Below are 20,866 nucleotides of genomic sequence, written 5' to 3'. Positions count from 1 at the left end.
TCTGATTCTAGTAGTTCCCCTCTGTTAATTATTTCCTAATTATCTTCTATACAGCTTAATTTGTTTATATTTGTTTGCATGTTGTGTCCCTCATTCGAGTAAGCTCCTTGAGGGTAGAAACTATCTTTTGTCCCATTTTATGTCCCCAGCACATAACACAGTTCCTAGTATATAGTAGATATTTAATAAGTATTCATTCTTTAATTATTCAACAAGTTCATTACTATTCAAATTGTTAATATTTCTAACTAATAACAGCACCAACAAAAAATAAACCCACTCATATTTCTTATATGGATCAAAATGTGATAACACTTTTGATTTACAAAAAGATACAAATTTAGTCTATAATTGGTATTGTTTTTTAATAAATGCCTACATGGTTTTTTTTTTTACATTTCATTTAAGTGATATATCTTTGCATTGCAATTTCATAGACTTTTCCCCCTTCTTTTTCCCCACTGCTTCTGGTGACTCTGGAAGAAAAAATGAGGTTGACAACTTTGTTCAATTCTGCCTCACAAATACAATTTATTCTCGTGAAAAACACAATCCATATCATTTTCCTATTTTATTATTTTAAAATTTAGAGACACCTCCATTCCAAATATTCATATATTGTTCTGTTCAGCCACAGTCAGGTGTATATTGACCTCAAGACAATGATGACGTTTTTGTCCTCTTTTGTCCTCTGAGTCTGACAACAACCTATTTAAGGTGGGTATTCAAAGAATCAATCAGTTAATATAAACTTCTTGAGAGATCTAATTCATCTTTCATATGGCTAATATTTTTCCTCTTTGAGATTCTCCTGTTTTCCTCTGCTCCAAGTTTTTTGCTGGCTCCCTACTTAAAGATTTAAAATCCCTTTGTCTATCATTTAAACTCTTCTACATTTTGATTCCATCCTACCTTTCTAAATTTCAACCACTATTCTCTCCAAATTAGAGTATTCAAAGGGGTCTGCATATACCCTGAACTTTTCCATCATTGAACCTCTGCTTGTTCAATTCCTTATTCCTAAAATATCATCACATTTCATTAATTCCTATCAATATTTAAATTCCAGGTAAAAAGCCAATTTCAGAAAGAAGCCTTCCCTAATCCCTTGATCATTAATAAAATTATTTAACTTCAACCTCTTAATCATCAGTGATTATAGCTATTTCTATATAACACCACTTGATTTAAAATCTTATTGTGATGCCTCTTTGTTCAGCAAAGGTTATGCTAGCAGAACTGAAATGTTGATGGGTTATGTTGAGCTCAAAAGGTTTTGTGTAAGAATCCTAGGTATATGCTTCTTTTGTTGAGTATAAGCACCTTTCTGGTGAAAACTGGATTCTGGCAAGATGAACTAAGTCTCTAAAAAAAGACCAGGACTGCATGTGTAGGTGGGATTTTGGTGGTATTTTTCCTCCATACATAAAGAAACAGCAGGATGTTATTATCTGGCATTCCCCTTACTCATATTAAGTCCGCCAAGGTACACCATGAAAGGTTACAATGAAAGGAACAAGTAATAAAGTATAAGACTTTATTATCACAGATGCTTGCTCCAGCAATAAGAAAGCTAGGGGGAAAAAGACAGGAACTGAAGAACTGGTATTCCTCACTCCCATCCCCCTGCTTTACTGAAGAGGGATTCACTTGGCATCCAATCCTAATCAAGTCTTTTTATTCTGTTAAAAGCAGCATCTAACAGATCTAATATCATCTCTCATAAGCACCTGAGATTGACCCTGTCCTTATATTTCTTTGTGTTCTTTCATTAGGAGCACCAGAGTCTTGGAAGCATGAGTAGTCATAAAGGAGAAAGGAATCCTAACCCTATTGTTAAAGAGCTTTTTCTCTTTTATTGAGGCCATTGTCACTGGAGTCATATTTCTTTTGTAACTGTAATTTCAAGAGCAGAGTTATTATGAAGACCAGCCTAGTTAATTTGGGAGAGACTCAGAACAAGGACAGCCATAGAGTCCACATAATTCCCAAAGACTATCTACCAAATGGTAGAGTTGTAATTATTTTGTTATAAGTAGTATTCATATTGACAAAATTAAAGAGAATTGATACATTCTAGTTTCTAAATATGCAATGTCCTTCTATTAGGAGAAATGTAAAGATAAAAATTTCTTCTTTATGTTTTTTATCATCATTAGTACTTATTGTAATACTTTATAGCATCAGATGGTCACAAGTCCAAAAAGTATTCTTGAAAGAAATTAAAAAGAAATTTAAAAAATCAAATAAAAGAGATTAAGAAAAAAATTAGGAAAAAAATAAAATCAATCCAAGAAAATTAGGAAAAGAAAATTAACCAGTTAGAAAAGGAGGTCTGAAATCTCAAGAAATAAAACAACTTCTTGAAAACTGTAATTAGACAAATGGAATTAAATGATGTTATAAGACACTAAGTATAATATAACTAGAAAATAATAGAAAAGAATCTGAAACATCTCACATACATTGTCTCTCCTTGATTTATTATCCAGATCAATTGTTTTTCCTCATTAGAAAAACAATTGATCTGGATAATAAATCAAGGAGAGACAATGTAAGTTTTTTTTTCAGAATACACGAAAATTATGATAAAAAAAGAATCTTGATGCAGTATTATAAGAAACTTTTTTTTTCTTTTTCTGAGGCTGGGGTTAAGTGACTTGCCCAGGGTCACACAGCTAGGAAGTGTTAAGTGTCTGAGACCAGATTTGAACTTGGGTCTTCCTGAATTCAGGGCTGGTGCTCTATTCACTGTGCCACCTAGCTGCCCCCTTATAAGAAACTTTTAAGGAAAATTCCCCTGAAATTCTTGAACAGATCAAGTAAAGAGATGCCAGGAGAAAAACTTACAAAAATGTCATAGCCAAATTAAATTTCAAAACTCCCTGGTTAAGGAGAAAATATTGCAAATAACAAGGAAAAACACAACAACAATTTAAATGTTTCAGAAATACTGTCAAGCTTTCACAAGATTTAGCAGCTTCTACTCTAAAAGACTGTAGGTTTTATACTATTATATTTTGAAGAGCAAAAGAGATCAAACTGTATCCAAAAACAATAACTTGCCCATAAAAGTTGAGTATAATACTGAATATATAAAACATATAAGTATATTTTAATATATTACATAATATATTTGAATATAGATATATATGAATCTATAAAAGGATATTTGTTGAGCTAAAAAACTTCAGGAACTTGTAAAAAAGGCCATTGAGTTCTGACTCAATGAAAAAATTTTATATAAAGGCTCCAGAAGAAATATAAGGAAAACATTAAAGACTAATTATTAAAGTCAAACAGTTTACATATACACATATGCACATACATGAATATTATATATACACTTATTTATATGAACATATCAGTATTATTAAAACTGTCATCATTACTAAGGTAATTTGAAAAATATTGAGACTGAATTGTATATTGTTGGATAATTCTAAAAAGTAAAATTGAAAAAGAAAAGGTAAAAGGAAGCAATTATATATTTAAAATGGGATGTGAAAGGAAGAATTAATACAGAAGAATAAATAGGGGTAAAAGACTGGTACTGTTGGAACTTTACTCTCATCTGGATTGAAGAGGAAACAATGGTGTACATCTGGAAGATTATAAAAGTCTTCTGAACATTTAGAGAGGTAAGAAAACTGGGAGACTGAATGGGGAAGGGACTTTTAAAATCTAACAGACTTTATGTATCTGTTTTTGGAACGAGTGACAAGAAAGCTAATATAACAGAAATAGTCATTTATCTAGACTACCAGATCTCACCTCCTCTGGTGTCTTCCTGGTAAGCTTCAGCCCTATGGTTGAGCCTTCCAGAATATTTTCAAACCTTCTTCAACCCCAACAAACATTTCAAGCAAAGAAAGTGTCATTTGATCTCATTGCTACAGAGTGTTAGCAATTCTTATCCTATCCTCCACATTTCCCTATTGTAAGATACACCAAACCAAAATCACTTTTGAAAAGATCTTGTAAACACTCAGATCTCCCCTGCCCAGTCTTCCAGCCTTAGCCACCTAAATTTCACTCAACTTAGCATTTTCTGACTTTCCATAAACTTTCAGAGGGAGACTCCTCGCTTGACTTCAATCCATAAAGGGAAGTTTGTTTCAAAATATTGTTCCCAATCCAGCAGCTTTTCAAAGATTAGAGTTTAGAGATGAAGTGGAAAGAATGAGATTAGTGGGAATGAAACCAAGCACAGGACATTTCCCCTACCTTCTTGTCACAGTGTCTTGCCAAAGAGAGAATGAGAATATATAAGGGGCAGCAGAGTATTTGGAGTTGGCTCTGAAAGTGGATAGGGATTGAGGGGTTCCATAGCTTCTCTTATTCTCAAGGGCTTCTCTATTTGTGTTATCTCCTTTCATTCACCAATTTCCCATTACCATACTTTTCTGTCCCCAGAGATCTCATTATAAAAGAAATGAAAATACTAGACACTCCCAAATATCCTCTATTGGGGCCCAGAATTTCAAGGCAAGATGCACTGTCCCCCTATAACACTAAGACAGTTTTCTCCCTATGGCTGATTTCCTTTATTGTTCCTTTTTCTTTCAGAGATCCATTTAATTCCATTTATCAACCTTCACATTTCAACATAGTTTCTACTGTGGAAAAGGATATCATTTTATAATTTCTTTCTCTCCTGTCTTGCACATAAATAATAAAATAAATAAAATAAAATAGATATATAGAAATTTAGAGGATTTTGTGTGGGACAGGTGCTACATCCCCCTTTCCCAAATTAACTAATCAGAGACATTTTCAGTTACAAAGAGAAAGCTTTTATTTAATTCCTGCTGGAAGAGGCCCAGATCCACCTGAGAGCTATCCCAACTTCTGCCATGTGCTCCTGAATCCAATCAGCTGGAAGTAAAACAGCAGATTAAATAGGAAAATATCCAAGACTTTTCATTGGATAGACTTAAAAAGAAGTAACCATCCTTTGTCTAATGGTCACTAATGTTGTCTGCCTCCCACAGATCACATCACTTCCTGCAACTTCCTTTTACCTCCTGTAACCCAGAGCCTGACCCTCTAGAGATCATGTGACTTTCCCCCCCAGGGTCCCTCCAGGACCCAGAGTCCAAAACCCAATCTCCCAGCTCTGGGAACAAGGATCATGTGACTCAATACTGAGAAATACTGATTGGATGAAGTATTTCTCAGTATTGAGGTAAGAACCCCCAAAAAAGAGGTGATCATACCCTCCCTGACTTCTCAGGAAGGGAGGTGAAAGAACCCAAAAGGAGATGATCATGCCCTTCCTGGCATTTCAGGAAGGGAAATGAAAAATACCAAAGGGAAGAGGGGATTGCTGGTGGGTTTCTGGGATGAAGGGTCTTATTAGAAACAGGTATGCACAAACCTATCAGCATGGGAGATATTACACAAGCACATAGCAATAACACACAGGCTATTAGTGATGATCACAGCTGGTGCAGGCTCCATGTGGTGTAACAAACATGAATTGTACATGCAAGTAATGATATAACAAACAATATAAATCAACATGGTGTTGTAAAAGATTTCCAGAAGTCCTAGAAGGAGGGTATGTAAACAATAGCCACATATATGCCTTCTTCAGAAGCCAAGAGATAGTCCAAAACCAATCTATTGTCCATTATTTCACGTGTTAGGATTTCCTAACACGTGAATTCCTGCAGATTTTGAAGTCCTGCAACAGTCTTATCATTTCTCAGAAAATCCAATGATTCCTGAGGGTTTTCAAGTCTTACAACAATCTTATCATGTTTCAGAGAATCCAGTGATTCCTGAGTGTTTTCAAGTGCTACGACAATCTTATCATGTCTCAGAGATTCCAATGATTCCTGAGGATTTTGAAGTCCAATAATTTTTGATGTCCTTGAGTCAAACACCATAACTGCCATGCTCTTATTCCAAATTGTAAACATAAAGCTCAAGCAGCCTGATGACATTTAAAATGAGATTCTTGGGCTTCTTGAAACACAGGAATATTGGCCAACATGATTAGAAGGCTATCTGCCTTTGAATTACCACCAAAAATAGGACCTGGAAGTCCACTATGAGAGTGGACATGCAAGATATAAATCTTACCTGGATGCTTTCTCACTTGCTCTTGAAGTTCCTTAAAGAGCTGATATATATTAGAAGCTACAAATTTTATTTGGGCTGTGGCAATTCTTTGGACCACATTTACTGAATAGGCCAAATAAAATATGTTTATGTCTCCCAGATAACAAGCAAGAGCTAGAATGATTGTACACAATTTATTCTGCTGAGTGGACTGAAAAGGAGTTCTGATTACTCTCTTTATAGTTGTCATAAGAGTATACAGCACAAATATTATGTTTGGATGCTTCTGGAAAGATAGTTGGTCCTTTAAGACAAACTTTAGAAACCTTTTCTTCAAGAATCCATTGCCAATTATGTAACAGTCAGGTTTTCTTTAATGGAGACCCGTGTGTAAAATTTGGAACCATGGCTAATAAAATTTACTACTCTGGGATGGTTTTACAGCATACATTAATTTGTGCATTAGTGTAAAAAGTGTATATCTTGTCAGATCTTATCCCAGATAATTGTACTGCTTACTTAATGACCTTTAATAAAATTCTAGCCACAAGCCCTGGGTAAGGAGTAAAGCTTTGTTCTGGTTGTGCTGGGAGGTTCACCCATTCTATCACACTGTCTCCTTGATGAAGGACTGCTGTGGGTGCCTCTTGTGTAGCAAAAACTGATATTTCCAAGGGTTTTTGAGTGACTCTTTTAACCACATTGGATAAAGCCAGTTCATCTTCTCTCAAAGCCTCTTGAGCTTCGTTTGTAAGCTGGCATGGTAAGTTTTGTTATGCCCCAGTCTCCTTGAGCTATTCTATCTCAGTTTCCCTGCACTAGTTTTCCCTTATTGTCCTGACTGAGTTTCCCTGAATTGTTCTATCTCAGTTTCCTTAACTGTTCTGCTTCAGTCTCCTTAAGTTGTAAAACCCCCTCTGGTTCATTAACACTGAGGACCATTTACTCTAAGGGTATAAATTGTCAATGGGAGATGAGGAGCAGATCAGACATCTTGGCTCCTAGCTCCCTCTGCCTTCAAAGAATTTTTGACATTGTCCCTCAAAAATATTCCAAGAGATGAGACCATCCTGGATACTTCAATTGACGTCCTTACTTCTGTTTTATTCAAATATCCTGACTCTGGTTTTCAGTAAGATTTTATTGCTTTCCCCATCCTGACAGAACCAAAAGGTTTTGTAAGAACTTTTCCCCCTCTGCTCTTCTTTTCTTTCTTTGAAAGCTATAAAAGAGTTTGTCATTCTCCCATTCATCACTGGATACTTTGAGACAAGAGTCCTGTCCAGTCAATTAAATTCTCCAATTAATAAAATATTAAAAAACTCTCTAATCTCTATCTTGCCTCAGTTTTTCCGGCATTACAGTTTAAAGCACTGTCTCTGCTGGGTTACTTCTATATTTTGAAATATTATTTGTCTTTCTGTGAATCTAATAGTCCAGAATCATGAGAGGCTGAGGAAGTGAGTGTAGAAAGTATGCTACAATATATCTACATGCTATTTTCTGCTATAGTTATTCTATATAACTATTCTAGCAACTAACAAATGTAAAAATTTAGTAAATTGTCATTGATTGATTTCATTAGTTTTCCTTCTTAAAAGCCATTATTAAATCATTTGGACAATTAACACTTTATGATATAATTTGAGATTTTATAATGCTATAATCCCAATAATTTCTATTTCTATTCTTTATTTCTTTTCATATTTTGAAGCTTTTTGCTTCTCTATGGATAGTTACTTCCCCCCCCCCCAATTTTGTAAAGTATTTCCTTTGTATTTTCATTAGCATAATAGTGATTTGTAGATTTTTTTTTTGCTAGTATTTACATTACCGAGATCTTCCATTGTTTCTATACAGAGAATTCCCATGTATTGTGAGGGCCCCAGATGTAGCAAGTGTTTCTCTCACATGTAGCTTAGTGTTATTGAGGCATTCAAGGGGACCCAAAGTAAACACTTCTAGCCTCTTTCTCCACTTCCTTACTCCAAGGGAGACTGAGATTCCTGCCAGAAGGATTCAGAGGAGGTTGGTACTAAAGACCATTCTATTCTCTTCAAAGATATGAGATATTATACTGGGATTATATCTACATGCCCTATAAGTGTTATTAGTTTAAAAGACATGATCAGATTCAATACATTTTATTGCTGTGTCATTATTTAGGTCCAAGCTCAAGAACCAAGAAGTGACCCCTTTTCCATAAAATACCAATTCCAAAGTAAGCACACATAGTGAATAGCAACAAAACAAAACAAAACAAAACATTTTTTTTTCAAAATCACAGCAAAATAGAAGTCATTCAGAAGAAGTATATATAGAAGGATATGTATTAGACAATACAGAATGAAGGAGCTCTCCCATAAAGAGCAAAATAACTCATTTCAATGAAGAGAAAATCTTACATTTCACCAAAAGGAAAATTGCCAGGAGTCACTAGTGTAGAACACTGAGCCCTGGGACATAATATAGAATTCTTTCCTCATTGATGGATGCATGAAAGGTGGGGCAAAGTTTGCAAGAATAAGAAAATTTCAGTTCTTATTCAGGCTTCAGATTTCCAGTTTTGAGAGAGAAGATGCAAGAGTCCAACCCCAGTCTTCAAGTTGCTAAAGAAGAGAGTTGAGAAGACTTAAGATTCTTGCAAACTTTGCCCCACCTTTCATGCATCCATCAATGAGGAAAGAATTCTATATCATAGGATTTGGGGGCAGTGGTACTTTTCTTTAGAATATATTTCATAGTTATGTTAATTTTAGTTTCTGAGTCCTTGTAAATTAATTCCCAGATATTTCAGTTATTTAAAATAGAATTATTCTTTGTCTCTTTTCTAATTTTAGTTAATGACGTTTCCAAATGCTAATTTTTAAACATCCAAAGGGTTTATAAGTAATTTTACATATTATCTATCTGTAGATATAGTTGTGCCTCCTATTTGCCAGTAGTTTTTTTTTTTTTATTTTGACATGTATCATAATTATAGCTAGCATTTCTACTGTGCTGTCAAATATTGTAGGAGCCTTGTTTGATCTTCTTAAGAAATCTTCTAATGTTTTTTAATTTCATACAATAATAGTTCTTGGTTCATAATGTTTTACAAAATCTATTTCATTCCTATGTTTTTTAGTGTTAAAACAGAGTCCTGTATTCTAGTGATCTTGTTATTAGTATGGTTAATTATTCTGATTAGAATAAAAAAAATAGGAGTCTTAATAAATTCAATAAAGAAGGAAAATCAATTGGGGGGAGGGCCTGTCTATAAAAACTGTCCTCCAGATTTTGATTGGTTGATAATGTTAACAGCATAAAATCCAATGGAGGAAAGGTTATTGAGTGATGGAGGTATGGAAAAAACCTGGAAGTAGCAGAGGGAGTTTTCCAACTCCCTTGTATCCATTAGTGAGCAAAGGAGAATAGGTGAGTGTTATGGGCCAGAACTCTGAACTTGAAACAAGGATTCTTACAACATGCTAATTAAGAGAATTGATGAGACAATAGTTATCTAATTTAGCATGGTGATTAATAGTTCTCTAAGTTCAGTATGATTGATTTAATCTTACAACAAATAATGGCTTCCTAGTGATATAATGATTGATAGAGCATATAAAGATATGGCAAACTCAGCCAGATTGAGAGCTAGAGATCTCAGAAGGGCTCAGAGAGAGACTCAGAAGGGCCAGACATAGACTCTGAGGGGAGTGTGGTGACCTATCCTCCTGCACTTCCCCCACTGAGACCAAGGCCCATCTGCAAGGCTCTCCAGAAAACTGGCCCAGGCCCAAGGTAAAGAAATAGATTATGATGGAGATAATAAAGGATTTGAACTTTAACACCTGGCTATTCTAGTGGTGATTAATCTGCTGAAAGGAAGGCTGCTCCAAGACCTCCAGAAAAACAAACAAACAAACAAACAAGAACATTACAGGTGAAGATGAGATATTAGAAAAAGTGTCCAAGGGGCAGCTAGGTGGCGCAGTGGATAGAGCACCAGCTTTGAATTCAGGAGGACCCGAGTTCAAATCTGGTCTCAGACACTTAACACTTCCTAGCTGTGTGACCCTGGGCAAGTCACTTAACCCCAGCCTCAAAAAAAAAAAAAAAAAAAAAAAGTGTCCAAGTGGATTATGTCATCTGGAGGAAGTCGGATTTTAATAATAGTTAGTAGATGGAAAGAGTACAAAAGAAAAGATTTAGGGTGAAATGAAGTTATTTGCCTATGGAACAGATTATTTTTTTCAAAGGATACATTGGAAGGGTTGGATTTGTTTGAAATTTTGGATTGGGAAAATAAAGGTGAATAGTAATAAAGCATCAGGTAGGAGGAGGGTGAGAAATGCGGGGATTGGATGATGACTTACAGGGGTTCAGATTTACTAAGATGTGAAGGGTTTGACCAATCTGATAATGCTCTTCATTGAGCATAGGGTGTCACCCTTCTTCCCAAAGATGTTTAGGAATCAGACTGCAGGTAAATGCAGTGAGATGGTCACATGGAGGGACCTATTTCAATACTCCTTTTCCCCCTGAAGACTAGAGATTAGACAAGAGTGCAGAGGATGGAAGTTAAATCTGCACAAAGAAAGAAGTCCCATTCTTCACAAAGATTGCCTCCTTTTGTACCAATGGTACAAGGGAAATTGGCTAGCAGGATTGTAGCGTGCTGTCGTCTCTAGAAGCTGCTGGATCGCTCTCTGGGAAGAGATCTGCTGTGTCTACTCAAATCTTTCAGACAAATTCTTCTTCCTGTAGTGAACCGTTGTCTCCAGGTAGTTGCTGTTAACTCTTGTCCAGAGAAGTGACTTCCCTTCCTGCAGAGAGCCGACTTCCCTTCCTGCAGAGAGCTGCGTCAAGCAAGATGTAATGCAGAGTCTTCTTCTATCTCTGGGTGTCCTCTCTTTTATTCTCCCAGAGAATGGGCGTGGGATAATGCAAGGGCTTCTGGGAAGAGCCACTTCAGCCAATGAGCTTGCTCCTTCTATCAAGTCAACCTGAGTTCTCACCTTGTAATTGTCCAACCTGAATTCTCACCTTGTCACTGTCCAGACAACCTGAATTCTCACCTAGTAATCCTAACACAGGATGAGGTAGAAGCTGTGTTGTGCTGACACAGATGGAAGTTTTTCCTTGGGGAAGATGGAGGACATCCAGCATGAACTCTTGGGCCTTACCCTCCCAACACCTTCCTTCAAGGGATATGCCATGCCCAGAAGGAGAAGGAAAGTAAAAGGTATATGGTCAAAGGAATGCATGTCTCCTTTCATTTGAGAAATATATAATTTACCAGTATTTTCTTCCTCTCTTTTCTTTATAAAGATGTATGTTTGCAGAGACATATGTTTCCTTATGCTAACTTTAGCTACATACTGAATACTTATATACATTGATATTATTTTTAATATGACATTATCTATTATTTGTTCTTAGATCTATTCATTATTTTGGACATTATTAGACTGACTTTGGGTAAGCATTTTATTCATATTTCTTTTGTTGTTTACTATTTTTATTGTTAAAGTCCAATGAAGCTATATTTGGGATTTTTCCTTTTTATAATTATTTATGATTTTTATATCCTAGCACATGTTAAATTCAACTAAACCTAAAATATTATTATAAAAATAAATATACTCTTTAACATTTCCAGTTAACAATTGGTAGAAATCTATTTAATTTAGTTTTTTCAATATTCCAATATTCAGATCCATCATTCTCCTTGTTTTTGTCATAAGACTTATTTAATTTTGAAAAGAAGACTGCTAAAACAAACTATAATTAATTCATTACCATCAAAATTTTCTTGCAATATTGTAATATTGTTCTCTAAAATGTAATCTTCTCTTGTTGGGATTTCCTTGGGGTCTCTGGAGGCAGCCTTAGTTTCAGTTCAGTAATCACTACAAGTACAGCCAGAAGTTAAAGTCCAAATCCTTTATTGTCTCTTTCCAAGTCTTGTCTCTTTTCCTGGGGCTGGTGCTCTATCCGTTGTGTCACCTAGCTGCCCCTGTCATACGAACTTTTAAAATCACCACATCCCTGAAGATTATATTGGTTGAAATTGTCTGAACAGAGACACTTCCAAAATTTTCCCCAATACTACATGCCTTTGCTACCCATCACAAACCTGAATTCCTTACTGCTATTTTGTTCCTTTATCTCATTGTTTTCCTCTCACTCCCTTCCTTTTATATTCTATCTCTCTGTCTCTGTCTCTGACTCTATTTCTGTCTCTCTTTCTCTCTGTGACATACACATGCATAAAGACATTAGAGTGATATATTTTCTTTTCTTAGCTAAGATTGTGGCTCAGGATTTTCCAAAATCTCCCCCATTCCCATAAATCATTTTGTTTGAAAGATACATGTCAGACCAGTTATTCTTCTTCATGCTTCTTCCATCATTTAAGTTAATCTAGGATTTAATTAATCACATTTAAATATTTTGTTTTTTTCTAATTACATGTAAAAATAATTTTGGACATTCATTTAAAAACAATTTGAATTTCAAATTCTCTCCTTCCCTCTCTTCCCTCCAACCTCATTGAGAAGGCAAGGCATTTTACATACACGTGCAGTCATAGAAAACATTTGCATACTAGTCATATTGTAATGGAAAACATAGACCTCACACCCTACAAAACACACCAAGAAAAATAAAGCTTTTTTTTTTTTTTTAACAGCATGCTTCAATTTGCATAGAGGTCCTATCAATTCTTTCTCTGGAGATGGATAGCCCTTTTTATGAGTCCTTTGGAATTTTCTTGTATCACAGTTTTGCTTAGAATGGCTGTTATTCACAGTTGATCACCATAAAATAATTGTTACTGTTACACTTGGTTCTGTTCACTTTACTGCATCAGTTTATGTAAATCTTTCCAGGTGTTTTGGAAAGCATTCTGCTCATTGTTTCTTATAGCACAATGGTATTCTACCATATTCATATATATCACAGTTTGTCCAATCATTTGCCAATTGATAGACATCCCCTTGTATACATATATGTTCTTTCCCTTTTAAAAAATCTCTTTGAAAAACATGTTTTATCTTTTCTTTTTTTTAATATAAGTAAATTAGCCAACAGATTTATTTGAATTCAGAATATGTGACTCTAAAATTTCTAAGATAATAGCTTATTATCACAACAAGATGTAAGGGGATCAAATATAGAAAGGGGACAGAATAGAAGGAACAGAACTGGAATATTTTGGCAGGGATCATATAAAAATGTAATGTTGGGAAAAGCTGACCCACCACCATGAATTGTTTGGGTAGTCATTAAATCAAGATATCAGAAAACTCTCTCTATAGCAATTATGTGACATTAATAAAAAGCCTGCCCTAAACTAAATGCCATTCATATTCCTGATTTAAAATTTGGCTTTAGACACAAAAAGTTTCATGATTCTGTCAAGTCATTTAACCATATGAGTCATGCTAGGAGAGAAAAATCAAAATAAAAGGGAAAAAACCGTGAAAGGAAAAAAGAAGAAAAATAAGTGAAAATAATATGCTTCAGTTCTCATTCAGTCCTCATAGATCTTTATCTGGATGCAGATGGCATTTTTTTGTGCAGATTATTGGAATTACCTGGGCTCAATAAAATGCTGAGCAGAGCTCTCTATTATAGTCAATCATCACAATCTTGCTATTGCAGGATGCAATGTTTTCCTGATTCTGTTTTCTTGAGTCAGCATCAGTTCATTTAAGTCTTCCTAGGTTTTTATAAAAATAGTCTGTTCATCTGGGAAATGAGTATGAACCACTACATAGAATTCCCAATCTCTCTATTTTTGTCCATCTGCATTTTGGATTTCCTTCACAGGTTAATTGTACACTATTTCAAAGCCTGATTCTTTTTGTGCAGCAAAATAACTATATGGATATGTATACATATATTGTATTCAACATGTATTGGTCTACCTGCCATCTGGGGGAGGGGGTGGGGTGAAGGAGGGGAAAAAGATTTTGCAATTGTCAATGCTGAAAAATTACCCATGCTTATATCTTGTAAATAAAAAGCTATAATAAAAAAGAAAGAAAAATAATAATAAAAACCAAATTTTAATTTAAAAAAGAAAATAGGCTGTTCATCATTTCTTACAGAATAACATTCCTTTCCTTTCATATACCATAATTTATTCAGCCATTCCCCAGTGGATGGGAATGCATTCATCATCCAATTCCTTGCCACAGCAAAATGAGCTGCTATAAACGTTTTTGCACATATGGATCTTTTCCCCTCTTTGGGAATACACATCCAGGTCTCTATTTTTCTTGATTTTTTTGCATAATATACTAACAAGGAAATTTGTTTTGCATGATTTCACATGTATAATTGATATCATATTGCTTGCTTTCTTGGGAGTAAAGGTTTGAGAGGAAGAAAGAGAATTTGAAATTTTAAATAAAAATATTAAACATATATAAATATTGTTTTGAAAAACTCAAGTGGCTTTTTACTACTGAGTAGTCTATTAAAATTGATGTAATTAATTCCATTTTATCATAATTGCCATTTTTGCCATATATGATCATTATATGAAGGGGAAAGGATATATTTACAACAGCTGATTTTCTTCAGAGTCCTCTTTCCTTCCCTAATTGGTACAATTGACTTGTTTGCTACAAAAAAAACAAAAATAAAAAAAGGATATCAGCAGCCTTTGGAGTATTTCCCCTTATTATTTTGTCTTAAAATAATGTATGATTCCCTTTGATTTTATACAACTAGCTGTACTAACAAGGAAAATTTTCTTCTCTATCTCTTGTACCTACTTTTTCCTTAATAGTAATACTTCTCCCACCCTCACTCTTGTATAACTATCTGCTGTGAGCAGCCATTTTTCTTTGTCTTATTTAACTTACAAGTTTTTCTAGTCCAATTGTGAAAGACATAGATTTTTCTCAATTACTTATGGTATGTGTCTAATTCTTTCTCAATAAATTTAAATAAAAATTTGTCAAAATGCTTTTAGGCATCTCAGACCAGGTGGAAATCTGAAACTCAACATGTCCAAAACTCAACTCATTGTCTTTTTCTGTAAATCTTATTCTCCTTTCTTATTTTACTATTTCTGATAAGGATAACATCATTTTTTCACATTATCCAAACTCTCAATCGAGATGTCATGCTTGATTACTCATTATCATTCATCCCTCATATTTCATTGTTGGCAAGATCTGTTGATATCTCTTCTGCTACATCTCTCTAATATTCCCCTTTTCTACTCTGATAATAATATGACTCTGCTCTGAGTCCTCATTTATCTCACACTTGGTCTTTTATAATAGTCTGCTGATGTGTTTCCTTGTCTTGTCTCTCCAATTCAATTCACTTTCCATTGAACGCTCAAAATGATTTTCTTAAAGTTTAAATATGCTTATGTTACCACCCCATTATTCTCTAAATTCTGGAGGGTCCCTTTTTTCCTTCAAGATCAAATACAAATCCTTTTCTGGCATTTGAAGCCCTTAATAACCCAGTCCTCTCCTCACTCCTCAAAATTTTTTCAGTATTACATCTTACTCACTAACACATACTTTTGAATCTAGTAATAATGGCCTCTTTGCAGTTCTATAAACAGGACAATTTATCTGCTAGCACAGTACCTATTCTTTGCCTAAATTGTTTCCTTGCATTCATTTAAATCTCAACCTAAGCCCATCTTCTACAGGAAGCCCTTCTAAACCTCTCTTAATTCCAGCATGCAGGCTATGTGGCATATCTCAAAAAGAGAGGAATTCCCTTAACAAAGATCCACAAAGTTAATTCTATATTGGATACAAGGACAGTGTATTGTAGGTACAGCCCAAGTTAAGCAACTATCACATGAACTACTGGTCAGAATAAGTGGACAGAGGCCTGCCTTTGATGGCAACTTATATTAGTAGGTGGGATAATGTGAGTATGAGAAATTTCATGACACTTTGGTGCATTTCTGAGCTTTTCCAAAAACTCAGAAAACCCAGATTAAGAAATAGTGTAAAATGTGACTGTAAGAATGTTTCAGTCTCTGATATCATGAAGTATTGAAGGGAGATAGTCAAAATAGTAAAGTTTTAAATAAAAATTTGTATTGTCATTCATAATAATAACTAAGAATCAGGAAGACCTCTGTTCAACTCATTCCTCTGACACATTCTGGCAGTGTGACTTTGAGTAAGTCAGTAAAGCCCTCATTTCTGTGGAGATCATTAATAGGCAGTTTCTGACTCTGATTAAATTGTAGGTACAATCTTTATCACTATTACTATTTTTTTAAAAAGGGAAGTACAATGGATATGAAGCTATGACTATTATTCTCTTCTTAAAAGAATATTTTTTTTCATACTTCAAAACAACTGCTCAAGGCCCAGCCTTACTCTTCGAGAAAAACATTTACTCAAGTAAAACCATTTCTGTTTCTCTGATCAGTTGAAAAGGTAAAGTGTTTTACTGTGTGAATCATGATTCTTGAGTTATTACTTTTGACCTTACCCAGATCAGGAAAGTGGACAGAAAGACATTTCTTTTTCAACAAAGAGAAGAAAAAAGACCTTTTGGTAAACTTGGTCCATTGACTTATGAGAATTTAAAACTTCTTGGCTCTTTTCATCTGATCATTCTTGGTTCCTAAATTTTATTCTCTTAAACTTCTTGGTCATATCAATTTCCTTTCATTATTAGGAAAAAAATTGATTCATTTCTCAGATTTTTTTTCTTTCTGCTAGAAAAAGGAAAGTATCCATTGATACTTAGCAATCTTGAAGTGTACTGGATGGGATCTTGAACTGAGAATGAGTAAACATTTCTAGCCATAGGCGAGAAATTAACTTCTTATATGACCTTGGACAAGTATCAAGAGCTGCTCAGAATTGAGTTTTCTCCAAAGTAAAATGAGAGAGTGACATACTAAGTAATCTCTAAAATCCCTTCTAATTCTAAAATTTTATGACTTTCACCTTAAATAGTAAAAAAAATCTTGTCCCTGTTTAGTTTTGTATAAATTTATCATTGGTGAGTCTCAAAGAATTCAGGCTACTTTATCTTGTTCATGCCTTTTATTGCAGGATTTTTGTAATAAAAATGTTTTGGAGGCAATAGTTGACCTATCCAGGATTTGAGTTTGGACAATTTAACATCAGAAATCTCTTCAATGTCTAATGTTTTAGACTTCTAAACATCTAATACATCATTCTAGACAACATATTCTGTTGGATATTTAATACCTGGGAAATTATCAATTAGGATAGTGACATTTGAAAGAAGATGGGAGTAATGAAAGAAAAAATGTCTCTAATTTTACTGTGAGACTTTTTAGGAATTCTCTATTTAGTTCTTCAAGGCTGATATAAGTATATTGCAGGAAGATGCCATTCCTGAATTTATGTGTATATGCTTTTGCCTTATTATTGAGAAAAAAAGTAGGGTAAATATTTGTGAGGGCACCATGTCCTAGAAAACATCCTCAAAACCTAAATCTCTCAAATTGCAATTCAGGATGAAGATGTTTAATGGGCCACAAGTAACTTTTAGTCTAATTAGAAAATTTTGGATCAGGTAGAAATTTGTCATGATTCTTCCTGCATCTAGAAACATTATATAGTTCATTCCTTTATAAGGTCACTTCAGGCTAAGATAGAAGCAAATATGAAGATGACATGATCTTCTCTGAGAGCTAGAGAATGGATGAAAACCAAGAAGGGTTTACAAGAAAGACATACAATTCAAAGTTTAGAAGAAAAACTTAAAACTTAAGGACCTTTGAGGGAGACAAGCAGAAGCAATTATAGTCCAAGATATTGATTTTTTTCTTATTCAATCTCCAAATCTGCAATAAAATTTCTTTCATTGAAAAAAATGCCTGAATTAGGCACACATACACATGTATGTAAATTTACCTATAGTTGGTCACTGGTGAAATGAATAGAGGAGTGAAAAAAAGGGAAGGCTAGCAGTAGCAGGGATCCTACTCTGGCCATCTGTTCACAAAGACCCTAACTCTAATTACCCATATACAGCTTTGTAAGGGCTGCTTTGATTTCTCGGTTCTGCAAACTATAGATGTAAGGATTTAGTGTTGGAGACACTACAGAGAACATGACTATAGCCACAAGGTCTTGGGGTTCCTCTTGATCTTCAACTTGCCTTGGAGGCTGTAGGTAGACACTCACCACAGTTCCATAGAAAAGTATGACCACAGTTAGATGGGATCCACAGGTGGAAAATGCCTTGCGGAGACCCCCAGGGGCTTTAATCTGACAAACAGCAGCTCCAATGAAGACATAAGAAGCCACAATACAAATCGCAGGCACAATGATTACAGAGCCACCCTCAACTAAAATCATCATGTAGTTGAGGGAGGTGTCAGAGCAGGCAAGATGTAGCAAAGGATGGAGATCACAGAAGAAGTATGGGAGACCACGATTGCTACAGAAAGTAAGACGAGCAAGGAGAACTGTATGGAGAAGTGAGTGCAGGGCTGTGCCCACCCACACAGCCCCTAGGAGCACCATACATCTTGGCAGAGTCACCACAGTAGCATAGTGCAATGGTTTACATATGGCTACATATCGGTCCCATGCCATGGCAGCTAACACATAGCTATCCACATTGCCTGCCATCAAGAAAAAGAAGACTTGGGACAGACAGGCTGAATGGGTGATGGTCTGGTCTCCTGTCAACAGGGCATAGAGGAGCCTAGGTACTGTAGCAGAGGTGAAGCACAGATCTGCCAGAGACAGGTTGACCAAGAGTACATACATGGGTGTTTGAAGGCGTGAATCTGAGCCAACAGCAACAAGGATCAGCACATTCCCCAGGAGGGCTGCCAGGTATAGGACCAGGAACAGAGGGAACAGGAGTTCTTGGTGATTGGAGAAAGCCAGGAGTAGGAAGTTAGAGGTGCTGGTCTGATTTCCTGCTGTTATGTTGTTGTTATATCTGAGAGTGGGAAGATGAAGAGATGGATTGAGAGACAGTCCCACAGCTAATCTACCCAAATGCTGGATATTTAAGCTCGTTAAGATATTTTTTAAAAGCATGTTTTCAAGCCTGAAGATATTTCAAAGATTTCCCAACTTTGTCAGCATCAGTGAAATAAGTGTAGAAGCTCTAAAGAACATTAATTTGTAATCAAGTAACAGATCAAATGCATATTATAAAATCATAATAGGAAAAAGTCTATACTTTTTCATATCTCCAAAAGGGCCTAATGTAATACCCTATACCTTCATTTGGAATGAATAACTCAAAGATCCCAGTTTCCTCTGGTATATATTAACGAATTTTGACCACTTACTCCCAAACTAGCTCTAGAATAATCATAATGTAAAAAAATCAAAATGAGGGCAACACTGCTAGCTACACCTCATACTTCTTTCTGGGAGAATTTAAAAAATTCTGGAGCTCCAGATCTTCTATGGTTTCAGGATTCATTTGAATGAGAGACCTTTTAGGTTTCTAGGATCTCAGGATTCCCTACCTGAAGTAAGGACAAAGGTCCATTTTCCTGCCATGTTCTTGAATATACATAAAAATTCACTGAGTATCTGTACTAATTGTGGCTTATTAGAAAAAAATCATTATGTTTGCAATTTTAAGGCTAGGATGGGAAACTTAGGTCACCCAGGCATAACTGTGTATACTTGAACTAATCATCTAACTGCAAAGTCATATTAATACTTTGATTATTTTCCTTCAGATTCTGGTTGAGTCTCAATGAGATATTAAGTTCCATTATTTTAGGTTTGTATTTTTGTATGTACTCATATATCATATGTAAAATCTACAAAGACAAGGTCAAAGATCGAAAAAATGTCAGGTATAAGTTGATCTGTTCTTTTTGAAGTAGAAAAAAACTAGAAACAGAAGCATCCTTTGATTGAGTAATAACTAAACAAATTATGCTATATAAACATGAATTGTTGTTGTTCTCCTTTGTTCTCAAAGAGGACCAATGACATCATGAGGGTGATGTCTTGACTTGCAAATGAATTGGATTTGAGTGAGGCAGAATTATAAGGAAATATTAGTATATTATAAGAAATGATAAATATGATGAATAGAGACTCATAAATTAATGCAAAGTAAATCAATCAGGACTAGGACTAATCTTTCAAGTATTCCTATGAATTCACAGACCAAAATACCCTCCTATGGCCACTTTCTTCTTTTTGTTTTGTCTCCCCAAAAGGGGTTCCCACAACTCTCTGACTGCCACTAACTGCATCATTTAATTCCTAACCATGACAGTCACTAGAACCTCATCATTTGGTTCCCTGACTGGGAATGATGAACCTCATCATTCTTACACCTTACTTTCCCCTGTTCCATGAATAAGATATTTCATCTCTTAGCTCTGGCATTTTCCTAGGCTTTTACATATTCCTAGAATGCTTTCCCTCCTCTATTTTTTCTGCTGATCTCCCTAACTTTCTTTAAGTCATAACTAAAATTTAATTTTTAATGGAAACCTTCCTTTAACAGCCTTAATGTGGTGCTAGTGGCAGAGAAGAAGTGTGATATTTGAGGTGGGGAATCTCCTCTGGTTGGCGCAGGTCCAATGTGAAAGAATTCGCAAACCCAAAAAGTCTGAGTGGCAGAAAAGAGATTTTTATTGGCACTGAGAAACTACCTTTGCTAGGAAGACAGACTTCTTAGTGGCAAGGTCCTGTCAGAGAAAACAACAAAGGTTAACAATGAGAAGAGAATATCTTCACAGTGAGCAAGAGTTCTGACAGGCAGTTTTGCCAACCTTGGCAAAGCATAATCCTTTTTTCACACTTCTGCAGAGATTTGGAGTTCAGAATTGTCTTTTATG

At 35.1% G+C, this 20,866-nt stretch overlaps 1 protein-coding gene across 1 annotated transcript; it reads right to left on the bottom strand.

Annotated features, from left to right (window-relative positions):
* Positions 1-18,047: 18,047 nt before the first annotated feature.
* Positions 18,048-19,088, bottom strand: LOC141552645 (olfactory receptor 1f45-like). The gene has a single exon (XM_074284712.1). The coding sequence runs from the start codon at positions 19,086-19,088 to the stop codon at positions 18,048-18,050; it is 1,041 nt and encodes a 346-aa protein (XP_074140813.1).
* Positions 19,089-20,866: the final 1,778 nt, after the last annotated feature.

Source organism: Sminthopsis crassicaudata, chromosome 2 (assembly GCF_048593235.1).
Source record: "Sminthopsis crassicaudata isolate SCR6 chromosome 2, ASM4859323v1, whole genome shotgun sequence".
In the NCBI taxonomy this organism is placed as follows: domain Eukaryota; kingdom Metazoa; phylum Chordata; class Mammalia; order Dasyuromorphia; family Dasyuridae; genus Sminthopsis; species Sminthopsis crassicaudata.
Note: the sequence above shows the minus strand (reverse complement) of the source record. Positions and strands in the feature narration are given on the sequence as shown.